The 14,516-nt window shown below is 40.0% G+C and overlaps 1 protein-coding gene across 1 annotated transcript in view; it reads right to left on the bottom strand.

Moving 5' to 3' along the window:
* Positions 1 to 2,261: 2,261 nt before the first annotated feature.
* The window catches only part of LOC111651875 (cytosolic carboxypeptidase 6-like), a 171,393-nt gene continuing 159,138 nt past the window's right edge, over positions 2,262 to 14,516 (bottom strand). Inside the window, exon 6 of the mRNA XM_023401955.2 lies at positions 2,262 to 2,357. Coding sequence (XP_023257723.1) covers positions 2,262 to 2,357 — 96 coding nt within the window. The remainder of the gene's footprint in view (positions 2,358 to 14,516) is intronic.

Raw genomic sequence — 14,516 nt, 5'->3', positions numbered from 1 at the left:
GGCCTCCATGGGTGCAAACTATAAGCTAGTTGTATAGCGTCCACGACTGTAAGCTTATCCAAAGAGACAGATGCAATGTCATAAAAAACTTCAGGTTTCAGCTATTCTAAGATTAATTCAATGGGATGTCTGTGACTGTTAACAGGACATCTCAAAGTAAAACTTTGTAGCAATAGATCAGACTTTCCTCTGTAGTTGTGCTATTTTACTTCTCTTATGAGACCATGGAGTGCTACAGTTTGATGCTGCATATTGGCTAACCAACAAAAAAGAGTGGACAAAATAAAATAACCTTGGAGGGTGCAGTGGCTTTGCACAATACCCAGTTCTCTTAATTTTTTCTCATTTTGTTGTGTGAGATTTCAATTTTCGTTTTTATTTTCTCCCAGATTAAACTTAAAATGAGGCACTACACAGACCTCTAAAGAGGCAGCTGCTTTAACAAAAGCAACAGAGTTTTTGTGACTGTCCTCTGTGTGCCTGATTCCAAAACTCAGTCTGACTATTTGTTGCCTCAAATCTATTCAGAACTTGAGTTTGGTGGATAGTTTGTAAGAAATTTACCAGCATTTCTTCTGCAACTTCAAGTATGAGGGACAAAGAGCTGTAATAGCACAGCCAGTAATGTTTTCACCCAGAGTGTATGAAGTGTTGACTTGTGAATGAAAGAGTACTGTCAGTCATCCATATCAACTTGAAGTTCTAAGTCCTATTGAGCCATACCCAACCACAATAAAGTGAAAATAAATTGACAAAGTTTGGCAACAAATCTATAGAAAGTTCAGGACTCCTTTAAGAAGATGAGAGGACACATTCATACAGTACTAGTTACCTAGTAACCTACCCTACTGGTGAACCTCCATTTTACTTTGATATATCACATCTCTAGATCAAGAGCGCAGAAACTGTAAGCAAACGCTCTGGTGTCACATTAGTTGCATCAGTTGTTTGATACACACAGAATTTTATGAAAATAAAATCCTTCTTCCTTTTCCCCCCTCACTTGGCTGTAAGAACGTGTTTGTATATAATCTTCCTCACATCCTCTCCCTTCTTCACCTTTTTTTTTCTCTCTCTGGTTGCCCTCTGTCAAACTGTGAAGGCCAGGGGCGAGTCTTTGCCTCTGCCTAGGGCCTGAGGAACAGCTGCAATGTAAACCTGCTAAATTAACCCCGGTCTCCATGAGCCTCACATATGCATTATTCTAATCAAAGCATATTAGATCATCCAGATACTTTAGACATATGGGTCTCTGTATCCTCCTCGCCGTCCCCATCTGTTTCTCCTCCCCAGTTTTTCGAATTTCTCCTTGCTCTTCATCTCAGTGGATCCCTCGTTCTCACAGCTGCCTCTCTAAGACACTGGAATAAATTTCTAACAGTGCAACTACTTTCTGACACATTTTCACATCAAGTCAAACTTTGAGCACCATATGCGTTTCCAACTACTACATGTTATGAGTTTGAGGTGCATACTGAATATAATTCAAAGTACTCTGCACAATATTTTACCTTCCATATGCATATGTGTGTGTGTATGTATATATATATATGTACATACTGCACAGAGTCAGTCACATGGACATACACACAGCACAGGTGACAACACACAGACTGTGAACACGTGTCGCACAAAGGCTCACACTTGTTAATAAGACATTGCTATAATAAGACAACAAACATATTGAATGGTGCTGATGACTGACAACCATGAATAAAAATACCAACTAAAGTTAATAATAAAGGTAAATATAGCGCAAAATAACAACAAGTAGCATGAGTCACACTCACACAAATGTTAGAAACACTTGTGTTTTTGTTTTTTATAAAAGCATTGTGACAGTGCTTGCCCTTATGACTTCCTATGACTACAACTGAATTCATGAACTCCCTGTTATCCTGTTTTTTTTTTTTTACATTTAACACATCACACCATAACACATCATCATTTAACACATACTCCAGCAACCATCAAATCCGCAATAGTTCTATTTTCCACAGTACAAGCACCATTTTATCTTTGCTTGCCCCACTACCCAACTGTGCAGTTATGTGTTTGTGTAGGAAATCAGGATCCAGAAAACAGCATGTAAAACGTTCAGCATTTAGGATTGGGTTAGAGGAAAATACTTGGGTGCCATACTAACAAGTTTCTGTCCAATCAATATCAAGCGAAATTAGAAAACATGGAAAGTACACTGATACTGAGCCTCCAATGGAAGCATCACAGCACAGTTTTATGTGAGTGGCGGTGGAGGGGTGTTAAAGTAGAGAGATGGACTGTGGGTGGGTGAAGTCATAAGATCTCAGGGACTTACCAGAGTTGGTGATGGTTAACAGGTCTAGATGCCGTTGTTGCTGGAAGAAAAAGAGAGAAGAAATGTCATAAAATGATCATCAATGGTCAATTCTCAATATCACTCTAATTATTGTACACCCTTAAGTCTATTAATCTATCTCACATATCACGTATTGGTTTAGTTTGCACAGTAATTATAGTAGTAGTTTACCTTTTTGACTAGCTTGTTGGTAGTTAGTTACATTTTCATAAGGACGTTATTTATAGAAGTTTAGTTTTGAGTCATTTTAAAATGTACTGTGGGTTTTTCTGTGCTGCAACTGCACTGTGTGACTACTGACAGACAGCTGTAACCACAATGATAACAACTTACAGTTTTATTCATTCATTTATTTATTTGTTTTTTTGAAATTGCAATTTTTTGCAACTTTATATTGTTTACATAGTTTGATATGTCTTCCAAATAACTTGACAATGCTGTACTTCTGTTAAGGTTAAATCTTGAGCTAGTTCAACAACCAATTTTCAAGCAGTTTCCCCAATACACTCTCTTGCTCTCTCTCGCTCTGTGTGTGTGTGTGTGTGTGTGTGTGTGTGTGTGTGTCCTCGTGGGTTTTGATGGAGTGTGTTTGAAAGAGTGTGCAATTTTACACTTGATGTCTCCAGCAGCTGAGAGGGAGTCTAGAGGAGGTGCTAGCTGGCTACCCCTCTATTTAACCTGCTGCCTTTTTACACACATGCCCTTACAGACACACACACACACACACACACACACACACACACACACACTTGACTGTTGAGCACTGCAGTAATCAACACCCCAGCCCTCCTCATCTATCAGTCCCTCAGGAGAGAAGATCTTCACATCCTTGGGAAGGGTCTGAGTGTGTGTGTGAGTGTGAGAGACACACACACACACACACACACACACACACACACACACACACACACACACACACACACACACACACAGTATGGCTAGGTCAGAGTCGAAGCCAGCGTTTAGGACCAGACTTCATTAATATTCAAGCACCATACTAACCAGTCGCTGAGAGGGATAAGCAAAGTGACTCTCAACATACTTGGAGTCCTTCTCTACCCACCTACAGTGTTGCTTGAAGTGGAACTCTCCGATAGGCTACTAAACACTTATTTTAGTATTTAGCAGATGCTCTTACTCAGAGTGACTTATAATACACAACATAAGTGGAAAGGGGTCCATTAGGTGCAGAGATGGAATAACTCTAGCCACAAGTTCACCACCATTATAGTGTTGGTAAACCTGAGTAAGAGAAAAGAATGTAACGTTAAGTGTCACAGTACTTTGATAATTATTATGTCATTCAAAAACAATCTTGTGTGACACAAGTGTTTAAGGTGAAGCTAAAGATAAGAAAGAGAATGTCATATTAGGTCATATAAAGCCGTGGCTTATACACTTATAGAGTATAAGACAGTCGTGGTTGGACCTAACACCTTTCCAGTTCTGACGTTTGAAAGGTGTTGAGGGGAGGGGGTTGACGAGCAGTTCTGACGGAGCATAGAGGCATCTTAAGATACTCTAACATTTAATCCCCAGTGTGGGTAATATACCAATAATGTTTTATCTATGAAGCAACTGAGGCCATTTTTTATATATATATATATACAATACGATTTTGTATTTGTATTGTTGTTTAGTTTTTAAATGTATTTATGAATTTAGGCATTACAAGAAACATTGTTTTTTTTCCTGAGCAAAACACTGCTGGTAAAATATCTGCCAGTTCAAAATGCTTTTATGGAGCAAATTATTGAGAGTTAATGAGAAATATGTGGGATTGGTGCAAATTCTCAATGTGGAGAGGGTGTCATGAGGGGCTTTATGGAGAGAAGAGAGAATAGAAGATGCTTGTGTTTAGAGTGAGGAGAGGTCATCCCAGCACAGGGAATCCAGAAAAAGAAAAGTCATCTTAGAAGAAAGATGCTCCACAAACATTCAACAATTTGTGAGGTTGGAGCCAAAGGCGTTTTTTAAGATGGTTTATTTACTTATTTAGCCTTGAGTAAATTTCGATTTTTGTTTTTTTACTACACTGACGTGATGTTCCTATTTACAAGCACTATACAGACTCTAGGTTACCTGAGTATATATGCCTCTAGTGCATTGTGTGTGTGCTGGTATGGATGCTGGAGTGGGTGACCATGTAAGCAGTAGAGGTCACTGTGACAACATGAGACACAAACAAGCTGCGATTATACACTCCACCATTACACACACACACACACACACACACACACACACACACACACACACACACACACACACACACACACACACTCCACCCCCCTCACACAATCAAACTGTTTGTACCACCTGTGGACAATGCTGACTCTCTACAGTCAGTCAGATATAGAGCCACGGCAGGAATCACTAACAACAGAGAAACATTTACACCTCTAGTTCTTCTCACTGTCGCTGAACGGGGGATGAGGCCTGGAGAACAGCTAGACCTTGACCACACCCTTTACTACACCAGAAAATACATCACATTTGTTTGTACATTTAAAAACATGTCATTGAGATTTCTTTGCCAAATCCTATTACATCTGTACTGCAGTAACTAACTTGAAAAAAAAAAACCTAAATACACATCCTTTTTCAATTTGGTATTCACATATATTTATTATTATTCATTCAATGTCATTATGTTGTTTAAATGTCTAATAGGAGACATTTAAACCACATAAGGACATTGAATGAATAATGAATAATAAGTAAAAAAAAGAGATTAATATGAATCTCTCTTTTACAGATTTGTTGGTTTTCAATGTTTCTACCTTTTGCAATGTTTGTTTCTGTAGTGAAATGGACATGCAAAAAGGATATTGTCTGCTACACAGATACGTAAATACTCAACAAAATAACAGTAACTAATAAATATAAATGCAAATCTGTTGTCCAAACTTTCCTACAGTGGTAGTCTGTATTGCAGTAGTAGACAGGTTGATTAGATTAGATTGTGTAGGACTGTGGAGCACCCTCTATTGGGTCTCCACATAACTGCAAGTGAAACTATGGTAGGCTGAATACTATGATTCTATGAATAAATGATTCCTCATTTAAGATTATGGTATGAATATGAACGACTGCAGATGTATGGGATCAGGAAAATACATTTATATGCACATAACATACCGAGGACCAGGTAACTTCTGAACCTGATGGCATTTTAAAATCTATTCTAAAAATCCTCACACGTCATTCTTCTATATGCACACGAACACTCACTCAATCTGTAACCAGCAGATGAAAAGTGTAAGTGCTGTTCAGTCTGCCAGTACTTATACACAGATAATGAATCTGTAGTAGAGAATTACAACACACTACCACTGCTCTCTCTTCCTGCTGCTTTTGTTAGTCCTTAACATGGATAAGGTGCTTAGTGTTCTTTAGGAGGGAGAGCGAGACAGACAGACACACAAAGAGAGAGGGGTGGGGGGGGGGGGGGGATCTGACACAGAGAGAATTACATTAGCAAAAGCATTTCAGGGCAGAAAATAGGATTGAATTAATCTTCATCAAACATAGCCAAGAGCTGAGGGATCACACCCTGGTTGAAGCCAGCCCAGCCTCAGAGTGGCTGGCCACTGCCCTCTCACTGCCATAATGACACACACACAACAGCTTAAACCAAGTGCAGTGAGTATTTGTTACTAATTGATTTCGCCCTTCTTGATTCTACTGTATATTTTCACTACTCACTTTCTGGCATTCACTACACAGAAAAATAAAAAAATAAAATGATTGTCAGTCTCTTTTGATATCTGAATGCCAAAATATACAAATACTTTTTTACGGTTGACAGCTTAACAGATACTTATTGGACTGACCTGATTTAGTATGTTACACCTGCAAAAAACTCCAAGAAGGTTATATCATTATTTGCAAAAAATAATAAATAAATCTGGCTTTAGTCCACAGATGTTTGCCACAGGTGAATCTGAACTGGACCTGCCAGTTAAAGTGTTATCAGGTCAGAAAACAAGGAAGCAGTTGGGAGCCAGAGGTGACGGCCGCTCCAGCTGTCACGGTAGTTGAGCCAGCCGGCGTGGACTCTGGGGCTCTGTGGCTGGAAGCACAGTAAACAATACTGACACAGTTCAAGGGACTGGAGTCCCGAAATATCTTAAAATAGCTAAAGTTAAATGAGAACATAATGAAGTTTTATTTTTCTGGGCATGTACCCTGACCAGAAAGTCAACATCAGTGCTTCTATTCTTGGATGTTTTATGAGTGCAGGCCCTGATACAGATATTTACCTCCATAAATGGAAAGATGCAATTTTGCAAGGGCTTCAAACCAATGTAAACTTTTCATTCTGACTAAAAGACAAACTACTTAGTTTCTCTATGAATGTCTTTATCAGACTCTCTTGCTATTAGGTTCTATTAGACTCTCTTAAATATTCCTAGACTATTATTTTTTATTTAATAAACAATAATCTAATATTCTGACAACTGCCATCCCCGTAAAGAAATCTATAATATTTTAATCACTATAAATACAGTCATTAACAGAACCAATCAGCAGACCAGATAGCAGACTGTGCCACCATCAAATGGAGTGACAGCAGTGGAAAAACCATTAATGTACTAAACCCCTACTTTATGACTAAATTAAATATTCATGCACAATTTACCCAAAACCCATTTGCCAACATTTCCTCCAGAATTTACTTTTCATATTTGCTGATTGTTATCACACAGAAAAGAGAGTATGAGGAAGTAGAAGGAGAAAAGGGGCAGAGGAGCCGTCGAGCAGGGCGGGGGGAGTAACTAAAATCCCAACCATCATTTTGTAGCTCATTTCAAATTAATTTAAAGTCAATATGGCTAAATTACACTGCCACAGCCACCATCCAATGCAGTTTCCATTTAAAAAAAAAAAAAGAATTTGATGTAGCTGTGGATGAGAATACTATTAAAGTAAACCTCCATTAGCAGGGGAGCTTGTGTGGGAAGTTTTATTCCCAGAAAATCCACTATAAGTTTCATTATGCTTATTTTTATTGTCAGTAACAAGTTATTATATTAATCGGATGACAGCTATCACCATAATCTACAATAATATACATATAAGGAATCCAACAGGGAAAGTTTGTTACAGTAGTCCTTAAAGTTTAAACCTGCAATAACAAATTTTTCCAACCACATATAATTACTTTTTTGAGTTGCCTATTTGCATAACCTGTTGATACACTGCAACATTAGCATTTATTTGTGTTTTTATTTATTTGTTTCTGGCTACCTGTTCTATATTCACTCCTATTTTAGTTCTGTATTTGGTCTGTCTTTGTAGTGTACGGGCTTTTAGAGGTTTTGTGCTGAAAACTGTGCTGATGAGAGCAGTGAGTCAATCAAAAAGTTGCATATACCAGAAAACCAAAACAAAGAGCTGAAAGAAACTAGAAAATGCCATAAGGTAGAGTGAGTCCTGTTGTAAAAAAAAACAAAAAAACACCCCTGTCGTTTTTGCAAGCAACTCATTATGACTCATCGTTACGTTTTATTGTGGAGCAATTTCTACCAGCCATTGATGACTAATTATGACAGGAGCAAAGAACTAAGGTGACGTAGTGTGTAGAGCGACAAAGTCTGTGTTACGAGGAGGTTGGGGTGAACTGATGTTAGACAAATCAAAGGACTTTCACACTGGATACTACTGCTCATTTCCCATGTGAAACTGATAGTCAACACTGTTTGTTTTATCCACAACCGTTCCACAACCTTAACTGTGTGTTTATTATTATTATAACCATGATGATGAAGGTCCTTTAACCTCAAAGTCATACTTAACACTAATCCCTTTCCTAAATCTAACTAAGCAGTTTTGTGCCTAAAACTAACTAAATTGTTACACCTGCCACTGGTACACTCCTATGGCTCGTATCCAGGGGTAGGGACAAGCGACCTATATGGTTGACTAGGTTGGAAGACTTGTAGTGTTTAGGGGAACTGCAGAGACCACTGGTAATTGTCTATAGGTTCATCACTATAAAAGACCCCTTTAACATACAAGTAGTCATGTGATCCATTGTTAATAGAAAAATAATGATAATATCCTCATTAAGGAATGAACATTGCTTAATATGTGCATGTTGGGTAACTGGCCTTTTGTCTAAATGGAGTGTTGACATTACAGCTTGCTAAGTGCATTAATTATTGCTGTGCCATGTGATCTCAGTTTTATACCGCTGCACTCTCGATGAGGTCACATGCAGGAAACCGGCATCTGCAGCCAATCCCACTGCAGTCCCCTGTGACCCATACACACACATACACACGCACACATATACACTAACACACATACAAACATTCCCTTATCATGTACTCAGGGTCAGGGCAAGTGTCAGCGGTTGATGGGGTTGTGAGTGAGAAAACGGCTGTCAACAACCAGACTCATCTTCCATCTTCCTCGGGTCCTCTCATCTCATCCCTGCCGTCTTCCTCATCTGGAAAAACAGCCCAATCACCTCATCTGAGTCACTACTTTTACTTCTGTGTAAGCTCACACCCCTAGCCCCCACCACCACAACCACGTGTGCACACATACACACACGATGCCTGGACTGATCTGCAGCACTCCAGAGGTAAAAGGGGAACCAGCTTCATGCGCCCAGCTTTGTGTCTCGCTGCATCTTAGTCATCGTCCCTTGGTAACAAAGAGGGGAGGTGAGGTAAGAATGAGCTAATGGGATGAGCCTTTTAGGACATGTTTGGGTGTGGCTGTCTGGATCATTTGAGCACATCATAATATAAGAGGATTACAGGTGTTCATGATTTAAGGCTTCTTAAAACTGTAAAATGTAATAGTTCCAGATTGACAATTTTTCATATGAATACACGGTTTTTAATTAATATGTGTAAATTTAGCACAACAAAGACTGGGTGTTAATCTTGACAAAAATATAGCACATCATTTTTTTTCACTTAAAGTAGAAAAAAATCACTATGAGTTCATTTCGATAGAGAAATGGCTATTTGCCAGTAGAAATATGACTCGCATGACAGTGTTAGGTAATGTGTGTTGTGGCACTGAGATGAGGAGGGAGAAGATGGAGCAGAGGGGATAGAGAGCAGGGCTTTGTTGCGTGACCAAAAGCCCTTAGTTAAAAATACAACAAACCAAATAAAAGATTTATTCCTTCTGAGAGTGGAGAGCAGCTTCCTCTTGAGCGATGGGAGAGGACAGCCGCGGCCACCTGCACAGGGCACACAGTCCTCCCTGCTGCTGCCGTTATTACACACCCTCTGACACTGTGGACTGCAGTAATCTGATAATGTGCACAACAGCAGGCATGAAAAGATAGTACATGTAGCGTATGCTGACACATGAATATGCATGCATGCAGTCAAACACACACATACCGTATGCATATGGTCATATCGACACACACGCACCAAGTCATTTCACGCCATGCCACCGCCTTATCTCATAGCAGTTAAAAAACATGATTCAATTCCATCTTGATTTCATTAAATATTCATAAAACCAATTAAAAGAGCAGCTAAGCTGGCAGTGAGGTTTCCATTTCCTCCATCTTTCTGTAATAGGCAGTCTGTCAGGTCACCTGCTTTTTGAACAAGGACCCCTTGGGTCTAAGCTGTATGACCATGGTACTCCACTTGTCTCTTTTCAAATACTCAGACTTTTACTTTGAAAGCAATAACTTGGTGCAGCTGGCTAATAACAGCCCAGCACAATCAACCAGATGACAACAAAATGTCTCCTTAGCATCATACTCTATATGCTAGGGTGACCATGGATGTGGCCACATTAAGGTGGGTGTGTTACCAATATTGGACTAATGCATTACCGACTGTGACAGCCAAAAGAAGAACAAATCTCTTCCTGTTTATTTAGACAAGCTCGGAACAAGGTGCAAATGTGTTTTGGCCAAACAAAAAGCAATAAATGGAGATGCTGGCTGTATGAGGTCCTCCTGTGCAGAGATAACTAACTGGTGAGCTCTCTGCGACGCATAGCGACAACACTGTTTACACACTACTAAACAGTTACTGTTCATAAAATGTGCGTTGAAAAAATGTGTCTTCACCATGGGAGTGTTTTCTTTTTTTCCAGCACACCAACAGTTACCTCAGATCTGGCTTTTGTTGACCATGAGGCCAAGGGGTAGATACTCTTTAGCCACCCAGTATAGGTGTGTGTCCTGTGTCTGGTCAGAACTGTTAGACATGACTGTTGGGGACTGCTGAAGATTATATCACTGATAGAGACATTGGTCACCTAGCATCAGTTATTAGGACGGTTTGTCGTTTCGACTTAAAACTGCTGCCAATGAAATCAAATGCAACTGTCCAAGTTTTACCATCCACTTTGCACATTGTCATGTCTCCTGTTCATCATATCTATCAGATATTAAAAAAACAAACAAAAAACAACTAAACTATGTGTGTGTCTGTGTATGACTGTGCAACTGTGTGTGTGCATGCATGCACAAATGGGTAACCTAAGAGTCCCTGCTGAGCCAAGAGTTTCCTCTGTGACCTGGCAAAGAATCAATGACTGCATCTTGACACTGGGGACCAATCAATGACTTGAGGACACTGATAGCATACTTGATACCTCAACACACAATTTCTCTCTTACACACACACAGAAGGACTCTGTCCTAACATCATTTCCCAGTTGGGCTGTGATTGACCCCTGCCTGATGGAGTGCAGGTGTAGTGACCTGGTATTTACCAGAGAACGCTGAATCAATGCCCAGTGGCAGGCACACAGTCAGGACAACCCCGCAGCATTACTGAGCAGAGATCCAAGGTTTGGCTGTTCCAGCATTACTGGGTCTGGTTACTGGGTAAGAACATTACACATCATACTCCACATATCTGTTTTCCGGAAGAGATTACTTTTTAAAGTATGTTCTTTAGTATTGTTCTTTTTCCCTAAAGCGTCTGTTGTGAAGTTAATGGGGAAAGAGGTAATTCACATAAAATTATGTCTCTTTAATCATGTTATTGCATTGTCAGTGTGGATGAATATTGGTTTACCTCAGGTCTTGGGTCACAGTAAAAAATAGAAGCCAATGTGTCCTTCATCAACAAGTCTAACAGAGCAGCCTTTCCACTATATTACATTGTGTGATCTCTCCCGCTGTGTGTTACATTTTTTTATCTTTAGGAAACACTTCAATGCCAGTAGTATAGTGGAAAATCCACCTTGGTTGTATAGTCTTATATCTATCATTTTCTTTTCAGGGTCTTAAATTAACTGTGAGAGATGGAAAATGAAACTGAGATTCTTCCATATGGGACTTGGAGATCCTTCCAGAGATGTCAACAAACTTTTACAAGGTTTTTGCGACTGAAACTGTAACTAATGCTCCCGCACACCAGTGAACTTGAATACTGACTTGTCGATCTCCCTGTCTTCAGACCAACCCTACTGGAGTATCAATTGACAAGACGTAAGGCTGAAAAGTTCACCCATCTCTCCTCAGGGCCTAATTGGAGCTGAAGGTCAGGAGACGTGTATGTTCCTATTGGTTTATTGCCTTTATGGATCCAACAAGACTGGTGCATGTGTATGTGTGCAGGCCGTGAAACAATTCTCCCCTCTTGTGTCTTGCTGCCTTTTTCCATTTCAAAACCTGTTATTTTTATTTTTTTTATGATATCCCCCAAAACAAATTCAAATGTCTGTTATCTTCAAGTAACCAGACAGTGGGAGACATATTAGAAAAGAAATGAAACAAAATGTTGTGTGACTAAAGCGTTTTCTCCAGCACAACTTTTCCATTTAGCTGAGTTCAATCAGGTATCGGGATAGAGTGCTGAATAGTTCTTTAAAGCTGAAGCAGGCTGGACTGCTGTGCTACTGGTAATTAAGCGGGACAATAATTAGCTGCTACTGGAGGAGAGAAAGAGGGAGGGCAAAAAGAGTTTGAGGGATGTACTGAAACACAAATGCAAGCAAACAAAAACAACACGTACAGACACACATACAATTAAACTGCAAGATGCAATAGATGTGTGTCCCTTCCCCATGTCAAAACAGCCAACACCCTCTCCAGATGTTGATGTGTGGACCAGATGGATGCACTGTTTGGGTGTCTGGTAACTTCTAATCACAGCTTAGAATGAGAGTGGGACTGAGAAAAAGGATGGATGATAAGCAGAGAGACAAAGTGGGAGAAGAAATGACAAAATCAAAAGTACATGGAGCAGAATGGTGACTCATTTGAAGAGGACAAACCCTCAAGAGGAAACTGTGCACACAGGCAGCGCTGAGTGTGTATGTGAAGGAGTGACAGAAAGTTATGCTGTACAGTATGTCCTCCTTTCTTGCTCACTCTGTCAGGAAAGGGTCGGTTTGCTGCCAATGCTGTGGGACTTGGAACCTAAAAATCAATTTAACATCGCAGCTAAACAAAGCTGCATTGACCATCACAGGTACCTGGCTTATGGCCAGTTCCATTAGCCTTGTGAGTACGTGTGTGTTTGCGAACGGGGCTGGTCAAGAGGTTGAGTAGTGCCGTTGTGGAACATGTCTGGTCTACTTGTGTATAACCTGTCTGTGTAGACATTGAGCAAGACAGGGATAGCAGCCAGAATGAGATTTTATACAGTACGTGGCATTGCCTTTCTGCTGATTGCTGGGAGTCTTGAGGCCTGTGTGTTTCCCAAGGCAGCCAAACAACCGAGCTATCAGGTTCATTCAAACAAGAAAAGCAGACAGAATGAAGACAGGTAGAAAGCACAAAGAGGAGAAGACACACACAAAATAAAAGCAGCAGATTCAAAAGTTGAGAATGTTATAACAACTGTTCATAACATGAGTTAATAGATAAAGTAAGACCCTATCATAGCAACTAAGATTATTACATCACGAAGGGAATCATCTGATGCACACTGACTAATAAGGTAATAATATAACGACATTTCTAAATCATTACATATTTTTATTATTCTCGTAGCTTTACTTGTTGAGAAAAAAAAATTCTCTTTTAATCTTTTTACCATTTACCTGGTCTGGGGTCACAGTGGGTGTAAACTAAATATAGACATCCCTCTCTAAAGCCTAAGGCATTCCCATGCTAGATGGGATAGGTTAACCCTTCCACGTACTGTGTCTACCCTGGGGACTCTTTCAGGTTGGATATACCCAGATAACTGAGGCCTCTAAAATATATCCTGATCAGGCGAGTGAACTATCTGAAATGGCTCCTTTCAGTGTAAAGCTTAATCGGAATATCTTCCTTTACTGTTGAACCTTGTCCAAATGCTGTCTGGGTTCAACAGTAAAGGAAACTGATGTCTGCTCTTTGTCTCTATTATCCTGCTCTTTTGGTTACTATCTAGGACTTGTGACTTGAAGGTTGGAAAGTAAAGTGACTGGTTAACTAGGCTTGAAGTTGCTGGCCACCATTCTACCATCTTCTCAAGTACTCAAGAATCATTCCCAAATCAAGCCAGCAGGACTACTGCTGAGTTACCAGTCATTTAGAAAGAACAGGCATGCAGTATTTTGGGCAATGAACTCAACACTTTCAACTCTTTGGCTTCACATTCAGAGTGTGTGGCTCACTTTTCTGTGACTAGGACAGGATCCATGTTCTCTTCCAAAACTGGATATTTAAAATCGGGCCATGATCTTTTGGGGCTTCTGTGGAGGCTGATCAGTGTGATAACTGGATAAGTGAAGCATATCCTCCAATCCAACTTTTTTTTTCTATATAAAAAAGAAACCAACAGTGTCACCTGTCAGTCCACTGCAGCATCCCCAGCCTGCACACTGAAGGAGAGAAAGGAGAGAAGGAAGCCAGGTGCCTTCAGTATTTCAGCCAGATCTCATTCAATTGATGCACAGGCACTGTGGAGTTATTAAACTACCTCAGTTACCTCATATAACAAAGGAGAGTCCGACTATGGGAAAAGTATTTCCCACACACTCCTCTATAAGGGCGTGTCAGTTGGCTAATCCCTCCCCGACGTTTGGTAGCACCCTTTCTGTGGGTTTACCACCTGCAAAGATGGATTAAGGGATTGAGGTGTTGCTTGCCTGACGGAGGCAGTAACATTTTTCTTATAATATAATAATTTATTGTAGCATTCAACTGCATTAATATGCTGTACAATTTCTGTGAAAAGCTGTTTATCTACTCTGACAGAATCCTTGTTGTTAATAGGTAGTGAGGCCTCCCTGTGGCAAA

This window comes from Seriola lalandi, unplaced genomic scaffold (assembly GCF_002814215.2).
Source record: "Seriola lalandi dorsalis isolate HSWRI2012SDOR001 ecotype SW California unplaced genomic scaffold, Sedor1 jcf7180002053835, whole genome shotgun sequence".
Lineage (NCBI taxonomy): Eukaryota > Metazoa > Chordata > Actinopteri > Carangiformes > Carangidae > Seriola > Seriola lalandi.
Note: the sequence above shows the minus strand (reverse complement) of the source record. Positions and strands in the feature narration are given on the sequence as shown.